This window comes from Lichenostomus cassidix, chromosome 14 (genome assembly GCF_008360975.1).
Source record: "Lichenostomus cassidix isolate B80296 chromosome 14, HeHo_3.0, whole genome shotgun sequence".
NCBI classification, from domain to species: domain Eukaryota; kingdom Metazoa; phylum Chordata; class Aves; order Passeriformes; family Meliphagidae; genus Lichenostomus; species Lichenostomus cassidix.
This window is the reverse complement of record NC_139495.1, coordinates 6,729,550-6,746,914: the sequence shown is the minus strand read 5'-3', so window position 1 is coordinate 6,746,914 and position 17,365 is coordinate 6,729,550. Positions and strand designations below refer to the sequence as shown.

The 17,365-nt window shown below is 39.6% G+C and overlaps 2 protein-coding genes across 9 annotated transcripts in view; both read left to right on the top strand.

Moving 5' to 3' along the window:
• LMTK2 (lemur tyrosine kinase 2) overlaps window positions 1-17,365 on the top strand; it is a 58,864-nt gene that overhangs the window by 28,971 nt on the left and 12,528 nt on the right. Inside the window, exons 10-18 of one of the 8 annotated variants that reach the window (XR_014855089.1) lie at window positions 1,395-1,544; window positions 1,803-4,722; window positions 6,289-6,424; window positions 6,837-7,085; window positions 8,210-8,335; window positions 12,254-12,410; window positions 12,587-12,646; window positions 13,626-13,710; window positions 15,663-15,813. Coding sequence is in view for 1 of the 8 variants with exons in the window: in XM_085074639.1 (XP_084930765.1) it covers window positions 1,395-1,544; window positions 1,803-4,722; window positions 6,289-6,424; window positions 6,837-7,085; window positions 8,210-8,238 (3,484 nt within the window). In the remaining 7 variants the exon portion in view is untranslated. Of the gene's footprint in view, window positions 1-1,394; window positions 1,545-1,802; window positions 4,723-6,288; window positions 6,425-6,836; window positions 7,086-8,209; window positions 12,223-12,253; window positions 12,411-12,586; window positions 12,647-13,625; window positions 13,711-15,662; window positions 15,814-17,365 lie in introns of those variants that run through there. The other 7 variants (XR_014855088.1, XR_014855092.1, XR_014855091.1 and 4 more) reach the window with 7 other exon arrangements.
• On the top strand, window positions 15,687-17,128 carry BHLHA15 (basic helix-loop-helix family member a15). The gene has a single exon (XM_085074646.1). The coding sequence runs from the start codon at window positions 15,687-15,689 to the stop codon at window positions 16,197-16,199; it is 513 nt and encodes a 170-aa protein (XP_084930772.1). The 3' UTR covers window positions 16,200-17,128.

Genomic DNA, 17,365 nt, shown 5'->3' with positions numbered 1-17,365 from the left:
TTTTCAAATGTTACATAAAGGGGTAAATTGTATTTAAATTGGCCTGATGCATCAGATGTACAGTAGGTTAATCTCTGTAAACCTGAAACTGTATCCTGCTTTGGAAAGATGCTTAGAGGTCTGTTGAGAGAAAGCTGGAGTAAGCAAAAATGTTTAGCAGAATAATAGGTGTTTATACTAATTAAAATACCATCAGATGTTTATAAAAGAAAGAAATGGTAAATGATTTTTCCAAGAATAAGTAGCTATGGGTGACATAAAAAGTTGATCCCACTGGAGCCCAATTGAGTTCATTTGGTAGAATGGTGGTATTTTAATTAAAATGCTGCATTCATGCTGCAGTATTTGAGGGCAGTAATTAACTGTTGGTTTCTGCTGCCAAGGAGCTGATAGACAATGGCTGGTGAAACTCTTGAAGATGAATGTTTTTGAAATTGCCAGGTTCCACGTCAGTTCTCAAGCCCCAAGAAATTTGGATAATGGAAATTGTGGATTATGCTAACATCTCTGAAAACACTGTAGTTAATTCCTGCTTTTATATTTCTACGGATATGGAATAGTGAACTCGGCTTTGGTGTTTTAAAAGTAGTGTTGCAGAAAGCGAGTGAGATAGAAATCATGTAAATACTAATTTGCTTCCATCCTCCAAGGAGGCTTCCTCAGATCTTACTGTTCATCTGGACTACAAGCAGCCAGGGTCTTAAGGTTTCCAACTGGAATTTCAGTGCCTCTTATGCAAAGCTGCTTTGAATAGGTTTGGACAAGATGATTCCAGACACTTCTTCCAATCCAAATTATTCTATATGCAGAGTCAGTTACTTTGCATTTTGAGCACGGAAAGATTCCCTGAAGATTAGCATTGAGTGTAATCACTGAAAATGTGATTAATGTTGGATACAGTACACATGCAGCACTGAGCAGAGGCAGCTTTGGACCACTGCAGCTTAAAAATAAGGAATTCTGTGAACACTGGAACAGAAAAGATTTTTTTCCAGCAGTTTGACCTATAACTGCAATTTCTCAGGAAAACTTTTTCTCTTCTTTGAATGAAGGTTTTTTAATCTTGTTTCTATACACTATATTGATATTTTTTATTTAACAATTGTTGAGAAGATAATATTTTATTATATGTAGGATTTTTTCCATGACTGAATAATTTAAGACCTTTTATATTTTGTTGCCTTCATTGTTGTTGCCTTCAAGCAACTTTATTCTTCAGGCTTTTAGCATTCTGTCAAGTAAATCGAGTTAACAAGTTCTGAAATTATTCTAGAGACAATGGGGATTGGTATTTGTTTCTTCATGCCAGTTATGCTTTGCATATCCTTACTTTCTTAGAGAAGCAACTTTAAAATAGTTCTGAGAATACCCAGTGATTTGCTGCTCTTTTCCAGGTCCCTGGGTGTAACGTTATGGGAGCTGTTTGAGAATGGTGCTCGGCCTTACTCAGACTTCTCTGACAGGGAAGTCCTAACCCATGTCATCAAGGAGAAGCAGGTTAAGCCCTTCAAGCCACGTCTGGAGCAGCCATACTCTGATAGATGGTAAACTTTAAATGTTTCTATTTATTCTTAAAGCTGCTGAAAAAGTTTCTCAAATGACTCAGTTGTCTTAAATACATTGAAATTGCTACATGGAAACGTGCTCCCAGCAAAAAAACCCTAGATAAACTGAGTAAAAGGACTTTCTATAGATGGAAGTTCCTGCCAGTGATATTGGTACTTTGAGGCTTGGTAAATGTCTGAATTCTATAAATTCCTTTTCAGTGTGAAACCTATTGATACCTGTTTTTATTTGTATAGGTATGAAGTTCTGCAGTTCTGTTGGCTGCCTCCAGAAAAGAGACCGACAGCAGAAGAAGTGCACAGACTTTTAACTTACCTCCGCATGCAAAGCCAAAGGGACTCAGAGATTGATTTTGAACAGCAGTGGAATGCTCTAAAACCAAACACCTCAAATAGAGAAGCAAGTAATTCTGCATTCCCAATCTTGGATCACTTCACAGGAGATAGACTTGGCCATGAGCTGGAGGAAGTTCTGACTGTAACTGAAACAAGCCATGGTCTGAGCTTTGAGTACATCTGGGAAGCAGCTAAACACGATCACTTTGATGAATGTGGTCATGTGAATCCTGATGATGCCATGACCTACACAAGTATTTTCTATCCAGTGGAGGTTTTTGAGAGGTCACTTTCAGAGCAAGGAGCAGGAGCACAGGATGGAAGTGGTCAAGAAGCGTCACTTGCTGTCCCTGGGGTGTTACCTGTGTTTGATGCACACAAACTTTCTGTTGGAAATGACTACTATATCCAGTTAGAGGAAAAAGGAAGTGGTTGCAGCATGAATTTTGATAACCAATCAGTTGTATTAACAACAGAAGTTGATCATCAAGAAGCTGTACAAGAAAAAGGTTCTCATTTCACGATTCTCAGGGATCTTGATGTTGAAGAATCTAGTACTGATGGGGACTTCTTCCAGTACAATACAGATCCTAAAGAGGAATTTTTGCCTGCTAGTAGTAGCCCAGACAGTCCTTTCCAGAGTATATTTAATGACATTGACAGATCAGAAGAATTGACAAACAGAAAAATACTTGGGTTTGCTGAAACAAATGATTCTCCTAAAGACTTTAAATCAGCTGTTTTGAACTCAAACACAGATGCTGGAAAGGCTGTAGGCTCTTCTGAGAAGGAGCATTCTAATCATGCTTCTGAAAATGAAAAAGTTTCCATATGTGAAAATGTCTCTAACCAGTCAGACCTGGTAACATTAGAAGAACTTTCTGATAACTTCCTATTTCTTCAAGAGAAAAACTTGTTAACAGGGTTATTGCATAACAAAACCAGCAGTGATTTTGGGCAAAACTCAGATGATGTTTTAAAAAGTATATTAGAAACCTCAAAAAGAAACTCTGTAGAGCCTGAGCCTGTGCTGGCTGAAAATGCACAGGTCTTTTCTTTAATACACGAAAGTCTTAGAACAGTGAAAGATGAAAATTTTAACCCAGTGACAATGAATAAAGATCCCAGTTGTCAGTCTCCGACTCCTGTAGAGATGCAGGCATCCTCTAGTCCACCCACAGCACATAAGTCATGTGATAAAAGTGCAAATCTTCCTATTTTGAAGGATGAGGGGAAACTTCTAAATGTAGAAGTGGATGAAGTCATGTCCTGTAGCACCGATGTTCTCTGTCAAGAAGAGCTATCTCATAATGCCAAAAATAATAATGTTGGAAACAGTCCATATTACAGTGCTGCTGTTGAAACAGATGAGTGTGATGCACAGATGAAACAGGGAATGCTTTTCAAGTCTGATGAAATAACTTTTAGTAGAGAAAAATGTAGCGATCAGGAAGATAGGAAAAGAAACTTGCAAGATAGTTCTCCCATATTAAAAAAAAATGAATGTTTATTGGAGGAAATACAAGAAACATCAAATCATTTTGAGAACTGTAAAGATGTTCCAGAAGAGGTGACCTTAATTTCTGTTGCTGCTTCAGATTGTACAAGTCAGGATAGTCTTTTGGAAGACAGCCCATCTCCTTTGCAAACTGTAGAACAAGCCTTAGAGACACCTGATTCTTTGGATTCTTTAGATGTAAATGAGGTTTTAGAATCTTTACAGGCTCAAAGTCCTCAGAAACTTTTGCCACCAGATAAACCTGCTGACAGTGGCTATGAAACGGAAAACCTGGAATCTCCAGAGTGGACTTCCCATGTCCCTGTTGAGGATGCTTCCAGTGTGGATACTGCTCTGTGTGTTGTGAGTGAGAGCAACGTCAGTGCGTTACCTTCTAATCCAGTCATCATTGTGTCAGAAGCAGCAGCTTGTTTGGATGCAGTGAACAGCAATTTTGAAATCACCCCAGTGGTTTTTCTTAGTGGAAATCAAAACTCGTATAGAGACTCTGCCTACTTCTCTGATAATGATTCTGAGCCAGATAAAAAGCCAGAAGAGTCTGTAAATCTGTCCAGAGAGACTGTGTGTGTTGTTTCCTCCAACGGAGCAGAGAATCACACTGAAGAGGTTGATGGTTTTGAAGAGAGACAGCAAACGTGTGATGTGAGGAATTACCAGGATGATGATAATCAAAATGCAAAAGTAGAACTAAACCACAATTTAGAGATCCAAGAGATAGATGTAAGGATGCAGGGGTGTCCTGATGAGTGGGCTGAGGAAACTCTGACTTCCCTGGAAATAGTGATGGAAGGTAACCTAAGGGATGAAATAAAACTGTCGGAGACTTCCCATAAAAGTGTCTCCTGTGTTGGCACTAACACTTCAGAACTTCTTTCACACAGAGACTTAAAGTCTGTGCACAACATGCACAGTCCTTTAGACCTGAGTAACAGTGAGAAGTCCTTCTATCACATGGAAGGACAAAAACTGAAAGAGCCAGATATTGAAGGAAAATACCTCGGCAAACTCAGTGTATCTGGAATGCTTGATTTAGAAGATGGTGATGATGCAGATGAGGAAGATGAAAACAGTGATTCTGAGGATGACATGAGGACTTTTCACATGCATAGTCTGAGTTCTGACAGCGAAGATGAAACTGTTCATCAAGTACCTGAGATAGTTACTGAGAAAGATGATGGGAAACATTTGAGAAGCTTGCTGAAACTTCCAAAACCTCTTAATGAAAGGCAACATGAATTTTGGAAAGATGGGAAAAAGGCTGTAACATTCTTTGATGATGTGACAGTCTATTTATTTGATCAGGTACCCTTTCTCTTCATTACTAAGTAAAGTTTTTTTTGCTTTTTTTTTTGTTTTGTTTTTCTTTAAACAAGGAGTAGTTGAATAAATTGCTTAATGTTTGGGAAAACCGTGTTACAAGAGTACCTTTCTTGTTTTGGCAGGGTTAAAGCTTGTTTGTGATGTGGGTTATTTTTTCTTTATATATTAAAACTATACAAGAATATAGATATGTAAAAGAATAATATTTACATATAAAGAAGAAACAACCTTTTGACTTGGGTATGTGCAGTTTTGTGCTGCTGGTAGAATAGCAGCACTAATTTGAAGTGAAGGAGGGTTTTGCTTTAGTTGCCAAATCCTGAATCTCCATTGCTGTTGGACCCTTGACTGCATGTGCTGAACGAAACATGGTTTTTAGTGATGTTTTTTTGCAGTTTTTTAGCTGTATTTATTTTGAATATGTGAGACAGCATTGCTATGGACAAGATTTAATTTTTTGATTTTGGCAGAACATCGTTGTAACTTTATAGAAGCAGCTTATCTGTTTAATGAGTTTGAACACTCTAAGACGCTTTCATAAAAAAAGGAAGAAAGCAAAAAAAGCCAACAGTTAACAAAAAAAACCCCCAAAAACTCAAACTGAAACCTTACTCTGAATCTTGTAGTAGTTAGCACTGAGGTAGATTTACCTAAGATCATAATCAAAGATTAGAACAGTATTTAGATGGTATTGCTAATTTTTATTAATCCAAGGGGATTCGTGTTCAGTGACATACTGATCGACTTAGAAAACTCAAGGTTACTTTTGTTTCCCTATCAGCTTTATCAATTTTTAACTTCTGTAACTGGATACAGAGGGGATTGTGTTTTAACATTATGGCAACTAAACTAGTCCAGTGAGTTTAAAAGAACAGTCACATTGTCAAGCTTTGGAAATCTTGCTTATGATGACGCACATAAATATTAGAGTTAACTGTGTTTTGGAATAGAAAACATAGATGATTTATTTGTGTTTAGCCAGCCTGTAAAATAGTGGTCCTTTTGTCAGAGGGGAAGGAAAAAGTTAGCTGTGTTTAAACTGCACTTAGTTGTTGAACTCTGTATTTATTATTACAGTAACTGATAAAATGTTGGCTGCTTCCAATACCAGCTGTACAAAGTCTGTGTCTTTATCCTGAACATGATTAAGGGATTAAAATAAAATGCTGGGAGATGGGATAAGACTTTTTTAAGTAGGAAAAACCCCTTCCCATGTTGAGCTGATAAGGGAACTGTTTTCGACTGGAAGATATTTTAGCTTTGGTTCTAGAAATATGAAACCATTTTATATCATAAATAATATTGAAATAGTGATTTCCTGCATGCATTTTAGCATAGATTTGATACAACTTTCTTTAGAAATAGAAGTATATGCATGTGCCTGATCTATAACTCAAAGTTTTGTTGTGTAGTTGTAACAGTTTACAGACCTTTTAATTCCACATTTGCCTTGAAGGCAGGATGGGGGAGTGTATTTGTGGGTGTTGGCATCTAAAGGCACAGAGACGTGTGTAAAAAGAGTTAAAGAAATGCCTTTGTTTGCCTTAGGAAACACCAACGAAGGAGCTGGGAAGCCGTGGGATAGACGTGAACGGGGAAGGTGCTGGCAGCTCTCCTGTTCCATCTTCCAGTCTTGGTTACTTGAACAGATTTGCAAATTCAGAAAGCTCAACAGATGAAGAAGGTACATGAATATATTTATACACAGCAGGGGCCGAGACTGTTTTATGCACAGCCTTTTATGAAAAGTCATTAAACTATATGTGATCTGTAAACTCGCTGTACCGTGTTGGCTTCAATTTTGCATCCTAAGCACACACTGCAGGTGGGCTCAGATTGCCTTGTTCCTGAGGAGCAAAGCTGGGATGTGGTACTGGTTGTTTATGTATTGATGTGTCCAGGGTATCCTGAGAGACAACCACACTGTGGGTGACAAATCTTTGTGACTCCCTGGGCTAGAGTCCTGCCCAGGGCTACAGGTTTTGTTTAGGGTTAATGCAATCTTCCAGTCTATATGTACAGCCATGGGTGACCTAATGTGACATTACAGTAATGCTGCTTTTTTCTTTTTTTTCCCTTTTTTTTTTCTCCCCGAGGTGGGGGTTTTGAGTGGGATGATGACTTCTCTTCTCCAGAGCCATCCTTTATATCCAAGGCAGCTAATAGTCTCATTGGTTCTAAACCACCCCTTCAGCCATCAAAATACTTCTCTCCACCTCCACCTTCCCGGACTCTTGATCAGAACTGGTCACATTCATCCCCTTATTCCAGATTCTCTATCTCTCCTGCAAACATGGCAAGCTTTTCTCTTACACATCTTACAGATTCAGATATAGAGCAAGGAGGTAAGTAATTTAGTTATAATAATTTTAAAGCTACAAATTAAAACCATTACGTAAAGATAAAAGTAGCAGATACAAGAAGTATTGTTCTGTGTTAAATACCAAATGTAGAAATACATTTTTAACACTATAAAAGTTTGTCTGGTCTTGTGTTTCAGTTAAGGCGTAGCTTTCAATGGAGATTTAGATTATTTGCACCCAAGTTGGTACAAACTTGTGGTTGAACAGCTTATGAAACATTTACAGGACAAACTCTGTTTTCCTGTTAAAAATCCTACTGCTGTATTTGTGTAAATGAAACCTCTGCAATCCCGAAGCACTGCTATTCCACCTGCCACACTCTGGCAGTTAATAATTCTGGTTATTGCACTGTCTGAAGTCACAATTGTGTTTTAATTGCACAGGATGAGGATGCCAGGAATATAATGTTTCTGCCATTATTGTGTAAGCTTATTTTACAGTTTAATTTCTTTTAATATTGCTTTTTAGACAGTGCGTTCTTGACATAGTCTCAAGAATTGCAGCATGTTTTCTAGAGCTGTGAGTAGGATAGCTTGTTAGGAGAGCTGAACAATCTGTTCATATTGAGTACTACCAGTATTTATTAACAAGCCTTCTTGTCAGTAACAAAAACCTTTTCTAACCTTTTGATACATTTTTGAGGGTTAAGAGAAGCAAAAAGGAGCAGACTTGGATCAGTTTGGCATATTATTAATCTCGATAACACATTGCATTATTAAAAATAAATATTACTGATTGCAGAGCCTTGCTAATGGTCAATGTCTATAAATACGTAATCGGTGTTATATAGAGTTGTATTGTTCTTGTATTGTACTTATTGATTAGATAATATTTGCTGCTTAGTAACTTATAGATAAGAAAGAATATTTCTGAGATCCTACATTGCCTTATGTGCCCTAAGAACTGACATTGAGCTGTGTGATTGAAGCAGATGTCTATGAATAAATGAACCAAATGTTTACAGTAGTTGAAGGCATAGGGAAAAATTAACCAAAACTTGGAAGTGCAAAACAGCAGAATGCCAAGTTCTAGGAAGAGTCTTACAAAGAAGTGAGGGTTTTGCAGAAGAATCTCACTGTATCTTATGACCTTTCCTCTACTAATAGGAAGCAGTGAAGATGGAGAAAAAGATTAAATCAATTTAAACTGGCCCGGACTCCATACATAAAATACACAGACTTTGTGTTTGAAACTTCTTTATCTAAACTCTGGATCCTCCTGGAGTAACACAGGTAATCAAGAAGTACTGAGAAACGAAAGTAAACACTGAAAGCAATGTTAAATCAGGACATTAATTTGAATGTGTATTTAACTTTGTAATGTATTTTTAAATCAGTGCAATTTTGCTTTTCATTGAAAGACAATTCTGCCGCTGTTTTCAAGTACTTGAAGTATTTTTCAGATAACTTAAGTAAAGCAATTACACTACAGTCTGGTTTATGTATGAGATTGTATAATATTCTTTTTATATTTTTCCATGTAGTTCATTATCTATTTGAACATACACCTGTTGTAGAATTGTGTATAACTGTCCTGTGCAACAGGTGGCTGTGTTGATGGAACTGTATGAATGATAGTTGATCAGTAGTGAGCCATATTTATTCAAAAAGATATCACTACATATTACTTTGCTTATTACAATTGCACTATGGATTATTCTTCCTTTATTTCCTGATTATGTACAGAATCAAAATCTTAAATCTTTCAAGGAAAATAAGACAAGTTGAATTGGCCCAGTTATCCAGTTTAATTTGTCCTTTTTGTAGCCTTTGCTATGCACGGTACTTGTAAAACGTACATAACTTCTGAGTATTATGTTAGACTTGCTGAAATCTTATATTCAGTACCATTTCTAAATGATAATGGTTATAGAATGGTTGTTAGTGTTCATGTTTTATAGGAAACTGGAAAAGAATATATGATAGACTCTGGAATTTTTAGATGGAATGAAGAGATATTATCTCTTTCTACATATGATCCTACTGACTGCTTAAACTGTAATAGCATCTGACTATATCACAATTAAGGGCCTTCCAGTTTTTACTACAATTTATGCCTTGGAGAAAGAAGAGGAAAAATTGGCTGTACAAAAGTCTGGAATTTATAAATCTTATAAAAAGACTAATTTCAGTAGACTGGATTTGGGTACACTTAGCCCTTCAGTTGTACATTCTGTGAATTTTGAAGCTCACTCTTCTGCCGACTGCAGATCAGGGCTCCATTCAGAGGCCTGTGGTAAATCTACCTCTCGGTGATGTTATGACAATTAACATTTTGATTAATGGTTAATGCCCAGTTTTGCACCCTTTATTGGGCCAGATCTGTTTTAAGATGTCTGCAGAGCTCCATGGTGCATCTTGAAATGCATCCTGGACAAAGGATGCAGTACAGTAGGTTTGCTCTGAAGCCTGTAGGGAAGGGAAGACAGTGTGGGGGTTTAACCTTCTTGCTCTACCATGCATTTAGCTGGTTTAATCCTTTAAACTGCTCAGAAAAAGATATCCTTAATTATTACTTCAAAGTGAGTTCAGTTGAGAAACAAATCCTGACTTCTTGGAATGCCTTACGCAATAGCAGATCTGTAGGAAACACTGATAGGAACAGTTTACCTGGCTTTGTATTTGTTTACCTGTACTAAAATACAAATGTACTGAAATATGAAGTCCTTTGTATTTTAGTGGCTGTTTTGGCAGGGCTTGAGGTAATGGTGGTCCAAGTGCTTTGTGTCCAGATCCAGTCACCAGAGAATTTTCGTCATATGAAGATGGGAGGACTAGATATTTTCAGATGTGTGGGGTTTTTTTTGGTTTTTTGGGTTTTTTTTTGTATACCTCTGTGTTAATTTTGATTTGTAAGTAAGTTTTAAAAATTACAGGAATATGTTAACTGCTTTTTTTCCAACATTGTTTAGCCCTTGAACCAGAATGGCTTCCGTACTGATTAAAAGGGAATGGTTTCGTTATCATGTTGTTTGAAGTTGCCAATGAATTGTTGAGATCTTTTTCTGATGAGGCACTCAGGTTCAGAGTTAGTGAGAACTGTTCTTCAGTATGAAGTGAGGAACTGAATTTTCCTATGGACCTTTCCCAAAACATTATTTAGAAAGCAAAGTCAAGTAGTTCTTAATACAGGCTTACAGTATATACTGTAGAGGGTTTAAGGAAGCTGTGTGCTACTGAAAATATCTTAAAATGTTGGTAATAGACTTTGTGCACAAATTATTGCTTGGAAATTCTGTAATTCCAACATTAAACTCCTTGATACAGCTAGATTTAGGGTATCTCATCTATCTTCTTTAATTCTCACCATAGTAAGAATGAAACTCCATAATGGTCTGCAAAGAACATGTGGGCTTGTCTGCCGTTCGTGGTGAAAAACCTGTCAGACCTGGAGTTCAGCCTTAATTTTGAATAATTTGATTTAAAAAATAGTCCTGGGTTAAATAAAAGCTTATACTCCAGAATGTTGTAATTTTGTTGTGCATTTTGTTTCTTGTAATTCTGGAAAATCAGATGTTTATCTTGCACATCAGGAATTTCCTTTGCTTGATGGGAATCTAAGATTTTTATTCTTTACCCGGGTTTAAAGAAAATCTTACACAGGAAGTAAAAGTTTACTCCTTTGTCCACATGGACTCATTGCTAATGAATTGCCAAAGGAGCATTTTTTTCCAAAACTAGATGTGTATGATATTAAGCAAGGTAATGTCCTTTTTAGCTGTACAATGAAGAGAAAGAAATATTTAAAGTTAACTCACATCACTTAAACATCAGTCTTAATTTCAGTAATCCAGTAGGCTGGATTGCAATAATACAAACAGTTTTTTGGGGTGAAAAATTATATGTAAAGATCTGATCAACTACTAGCAATACTTAAATATCTGCCTAGCAGTCAAGTGGCACAATGAAGATGAATTCCAACATGTTACTTTATAATGAGGGGATTTGTTCTAAATCATTCATTACACTCTATGTAATTTCTTGCACTAGCTACTTAAGCCTGGTCTCCGTTTTAGAAGTATGTGTATCTATTTTCAATGGTTTATTATGAGGACTGGTTACAGCTTAATTCCTTCTCTAGTAGAATACCTGGATTGTTTGAATAATGAAGGCATTGTCTCAATTTGGCTACTAAAGGTATTTAAAAGAGCTGATTTTTCCCACCTAAGAAGGTTGTTTAAACATTAGGATCTGTAGTGAGAAGCCAAGAGAGCGACAAGAGTGTCCAGTTTCAGTGGGAACACCTGTACTCTCCCAAATCCCCCAGCTGCAGATACTTTGTGTATAACTGCATTTATGGAAATTGCCATTTTTGTGGAAAAGAGCAGATTGAACAGTTTTTTCATATCCTTGTTGATGCACTAATGAAAGCCATTTAAGCCTCATTCTTTTTATCAGTATTTTTAGCAGATTTTTATGTAGTACTCAATCTTTCATGAGGAGGCTGGTTGGTAGAAAGACTTTTTTTTACAATTAAGCACTATCCTAAAATGTCAGCATTGTCAGGTGTCAGTGGCTTGGCTATTTGTGTTGGAGTTGGGGAAAGGTGGAATCCAAGTACATTAGCCTTATAAGAAATAGCCTTAAATAAGAATGGAGTGTACAAAATTACTTCAGCTTTAAATCATACACAAATATCCTTGTATGTTAATGGTTTTGGTATAAAATGGAAGAAATCTAGAGGAGAGTCAAACATCATATAAACTTATTGAAAATAAGTATTTGTAATACCAGCAGCCTGTTTTTCAGAAACTTGAATATGACTTACAGTTAGTTTTGTTTATGAAATTGTTTGAACTTGCACAGATGTAGGTGTAACTTAAATGATAAATGGTACTGATGTGTGTGTATATATAATGTTTAATTCTATTTGTAAATGAGAAACTATGTAACAAAATCATAGGTATGAGGTTTTCCTATTGTAATTTAATACAGGTATGAGGTTTATGGCAATATATCATAGTTAATGAAATTTCAGGTCAAAATGTCTTTAAATTGTGTACATTTTTAAATTGTAATTTCTACTGTATATTGATTATCATGCATAGTGTGATTCAAGAAACTGCTTGTAATTTAAAAATATTTAATATTAAAAATAAAATACAGTTATATATTTATAATCTCTTTGTCTGTTTGTTCATTTTTAAACAGATGCCAGCAGTGTAGTTCCAGTGTAAGATATATTTATTAGTGTCGTGAGGTTGAGAAAGCTCCGAAAGCTCAAAGCCACATTCCCAGCAGATGAGTCCATGCTAAATAGTGTAGTCACCTTTAATTTCTTCCAGTATCACCCTTGTGAAAATTTCAGGTAAAGTGTGTACACAGTCAGTTGGGAAGCAATGCTAAAACAGAAACAATGTAATTCTGAATATTGCTTTTAATCCGTCAATTAAAGATCCGTAGGAAGAATGGGGATTTTAAAATTTATAAGTTCAGAAAACAGGTTAATGATGTTTTTTCAGTATTCATTGAATTTCTTTCTAGAAGACTTTTTTGTGTTTTTCAATCTAAGTGCATGTGCTGAGTTGGACTGAAAATCACCAGGTAAGTCAATGTGGTTCTGGTGTGCATTGGGAGCTCCCTTGATGTGATACTGAGGCTGTTTGAGGCTGGGCACTGGTGAGGCAGGAGGAGAGTGCTGCTGTTCCCTGCTCTCCGGGAGGGTTGGGATGGCTCAGGGCAGCCCTGGCAGTACTGAGGGAGGCTCTCTGGAACCCCCACCTCACATGGCAGCTGCTGAGTCCTGGCACCTGTTGTGACCTGGGAATGAGAAACTGATAGCAAGATGACTTAACTTCATTAGGTAAAATATAACTACTGGGCTGAAATTTGACCAAGGCAGTGGTCATTAATGAGAACAGATGTAAAAGATCCCATGGCACTAAATTGGTCACCTTATATAGAACTTATTATCGAAGAATTTGAAAACTTGCAATCTGTATGAGCAGCAGCTTTCTTGCAAAGGATGTCGGTGCTGTGTCTGTGGGCCTGTGTCACACGGGTGCTGTGACAACTTGCAGAACAGAGCTGAGACAGACTGTGTCCTCCACCCGGGAACACTCCACCTGCTGAAGGAGGTACTGGGCTGACCCCTCCCGTGGTGACAGAGCTCTGTGCCTCAGTGTCAGTGACACCCGCGCTGCTGCAGTGCCGCCGAGCGCTGCCTCCCCGTGCGCTGTGTCCCCCGTGTCCCCGCGAGCCCTGTGACCACCCACAGCACGGGCGGGAGCCCTGTGCAGGGCGCTGTGGCCGTGCCCGATCCCTCGATGGGCTGCCGGGCCCGGTGCCTGCCGCCGGTGGGACCGTTGCTCCGGCCCGCCCGCCCGGCTCGGACCCGCCCCGCCGCTAAAGCCACGTGTCGGGGCCGCGCCGCACCTGCGGCAGCCTGCGCTGCGGGACGCGGGGCAGCGCCTGCCGGGGCTCCTCAGGCCAGGGGCAGGGCCTGGGCCCCTCGCAGGCTCCTGCTGACAGAGCCTGCCTCAGCCAGAGGACACGCAGCCTTCCCTCCCTGTTGCCCCCACAGCCCCTGCTGCTGTTAGTGGCTTCCCCTGGCTCTCTGCTGCGTTGCCCGTTGGGCCCCAGGCACCTTCTCAGCAGCTGGTGGAGTGGTAAGTCACAGAGGAGGGATGCCAGCCCTGGTGGACGGCTGCAGAGGGTGTTAAATATGTTGGTATTTGGCTGCTCTCTCTGATTTCTCTTGACCATTCCAGTCTGTTGCTCCTGATTCCCCCCACAATCTGTTTGCTCCTTTCACACTCTTACCACCTTCCTGGAGCTCCCAGCAGCTGAGCTGCGTTTCTGTAAGGCTGCTTCTCTGGGTTGCAGCAGTGGCAGTCTGAAAGCAAACCTCTGCCAGCTAGGCACCTTCTTATCCCATGATACACATTTGCTTTTGCCCAGCCTGCAGTTTTAAAGGCTACTTTGCTCCCGCAATTTGCTGAAGCTTCCTTTCTCTTGGATCTTTGGATCTTCTTCCAGCTTTCTCTCCTGGCTGCCTCCATGAATGCCCTCTTCACCAAGTGCAGTGGGCTGTTTTCTTCCAAACAGCAGCTCTCCCCAGCAGTGCTTTCTGTCTGGGAGTGGGGAAGCTCCCTCCCTGTTCTGTGCCACAGTTGTGCCTTTTCTGACAAGTGAGTTACACAGAGTCCAGAACAAACCCAGTGCTTGGCTTTGGACCTGTTTTCTCAGTCAAGATACTTGTGTGTCTCCAGCGGTTTTTTAGGCTCCCACAGCACAAGCTGATTGCTGCTTGGTGCTGTCTTTCAGCTGTTATCACCAGAGTGCTACCCTAACCCAAATGCTTTGTGAATTCCTGTCCTGTTTGGTAAAGCTGCCTCTCTAGCAGTTAAGGAAGCAGAGGATAGCCAGGATGCCCTCACAGGTAGAGAAGTGAGCCACTGTGCAAGGCCAGCAGCTGAACTTGGCTCTGAAGAAATGAGAAATGAGACAGGAGGTGGGATTTGCCACAGCACAGCTGGGAACTGCCACCACCTGCTCCAGCTAAGGTTGATGTCTTGTACCGGGACAGTCTCACATCACGTCTGGGGCTAGGTTTGGGTTCTTTTTTTTCTTAATTTTTTTAATTGGCTCACCAACTCTCAAACTGCTCCTACACAATAGTATCGGCATAAAAATGTATTTTGTTTAGACCAAGCCTTTTTATGCCTACATGAACTGGAAGACGATGGAAGGAATGTATTTTGGGAATGTCTCTAAGTAACATTGATCGTTGGTGTTTGAGGCAGGGTTGCTGTGAGGCTGTTGTCTTCAGATGTAGTGTGGGCACAGAATCTGGGCTGAGGAGGGGTAAAATATCAGTGCTGTCATCTAATACAGAAGAAGGAACATTGCTGTGTCTTTTTGGATAACTTGGAAAACAGCCTGCTTTGCTGCTGTTGATCTGGGGCAGTAACTGCAATTAAGCCCTGCTGTTACTGGGTTGCTGTTGAAAGAGGAAAGTGCTCTTTTTTTATGTGTGTGGTGGGGACTAGCCCAACACACAGAAATGCTGCAGCTGAAAACATGTGCTGGCTTGGAGCTTCTCCCTGTCAGTGTGCCATGTTTCCCTCTAGTGGACTCCTCATACAGTGGAACCCTGTGCCTACAAACCAATGACCAGGAGTTCAAGGACAGTTTACTTTGAATAAGAGCATGAAGAGTCTGTCTAATATCCCCCCAATAAACCAGCACATGTACATTGAAATGGTGCATGGTTTAATTAGTGTGGGATAGTGAGCTGGGAGACAACAGGAGTGTATGAGATCAAACAACAGAGGTGATCTGTTATCAAACCTAACTGACTGCTGTACTCTGCATATTTTTTTGAGTTGTGGTTCACTTTTCTACAGAAAGACTGGATCAACTTGGAGACCATTTTCTCTTATGTACAGTGATAAAGGAAAAATCTCTCTACTTTGAGGCCTGTTTCTAAGAAGGTAGAGGCATCTGTTTTTCGCCAGTAGGTGATTCACTGCATTTGTTTCACTGGTTCCATTCACTTGCCCTCTGCTCCCTCTGCAAACTCTCCTCCCAGCTGAATATTGGTGTTATGTTTTTACAGCACATTGATGGTTAATACCAGTACATGCAACAAAACATGAAGACTAAAACCAAAGGAAAGAAGCAAAAGCAAACTGTTGACAAAGAAGCATTTTCTGAAGAGCCAGCAATGAGAAAGAAGGAACTGGTGAAATGTTTGCGACGCAAAGAAAGGAGGAATGGGGGAAACAAGGAGAGCAGCAAGATGCCCACAGGCAGAGCCAAGCGTCCTTGGAGCAGTAAGGACAGGCTTTTGAGGAGACTGGAAAGCAACGAGCGGGAGAGGCAGAGAATGCACAAACTCAACAATGCATTCCAGGCTTTGCGGGAGGTGATCCCTCATGTGAGAGCTGAGAACAAGCTGTCCAAAATAGAGACTCTCACACTGGCCAAAAATTACATTAAATCCTTGACCTCCATTATACTCAATATGTCCAATGGACACTTTCCAGCAGTAGAAGGGATGGGGGGAGCCTGGGGCTCCAAGTTGTACCAGCATTATCAACAGCAACATGGGGAGGGTGACCATGAGGAACACCTACAAAAACATTCCACGTAGATTCATAACTTCAGCCAAAACACCAACTGCCAGCTACTTCTGTAATTGTTTTCTCTTCTTACATCATAATACATGTCATTACCTAGAGGTTTAAAGAGATTATTTTTGCCTCCAGTCTCTCTTATTTTTTTCCTTGAAAAGACAGACGCTCGTGGCTATAGTGTAAATGGCACATTAAAAAATTACCTTAAACCATCAGAATTTTTCAGAGCATAATGAATGTTATATGTGTGGTGTGCCAGGGTCTGGAAACCTATCCTGTAACACTGGAGTTGACTTGAAAATAGCCATTTAGTAGCTTCTGAAAATTACCCTACCTGGAATAGAGAGAGTAGAGCCTTTAAGGTCTGTGTCACCCAAGTTCCCTGGAGTTTGTTGAGAATCTTGGCTGTAGCTCTGTTCACCAGCCTTTCAGGGACTCATCTACCATGCTGCAGAGAAGATTAAAATTGATGACAGCATTTGACTGACTTGGTGACTGAAGTGGCACATATGGAAAATCGGTCACCAAATCTGAATATTTATCTTGATACTAACTTCTGCGGATCTGTCCTGATAATATGGAACCTTGCAAGGCATAAAACATCTGTTGATGCAAACATCTGCAAAGCTTTCTTAGATTGTAAGCTCTCTAGAGTAAGGACAGTAGTTCTGCTCTGTGTTTCTAGAGCATTTGGCCTCATGAAGATTTTCTTTAGTGGGTGTCTGGGTGCCATTCTAATACAAATAATAGATAAAGGACAAATCACTTATTTTTGCCAAAACAATGATCAAAATGCTTTAGTGTAGTCTAAAGTTAGACAATGATCTGGCCAATTTAAATTATTTGCTGTTGAAGCCTGTGATGTGTTCAGGTTCTTTCTGGGTTAGTGTTAGGTTCTGATAGTATAAAACAATAAATGAAGCAGAAACTCTTCAAAAAAAGAAAATGAGCTCTTTTTTCCCCTCCCCATATCACCTTCTGTGGTAAAAAGTTTTATATCACTGAGGAACTCTCATTTCCTCTTATGTTCTCATACCTGGAGCACCTGAAGCTGGAGTGGCCTCAGTTGGAAGTGTGGTTGCCCATGTGTTCAGCTCCTCCTCCCCACATGCCCCAAGTCCCATGGAACAGGAGGCTGCTGCTCTGTGCTGTGGATGGCACAGGAAACATTTGGCCCCTGGTG

Bases quoted from the DNA above. Each gene is read 5' to 3' on its own strand.
- BHLHA15 (XM_085074646.1), top strand. From the start codon at position 15,687: ATGCAACAAAACATGAAGACTAAAACCAAAGGAAAGAAGCAAAAGCAA.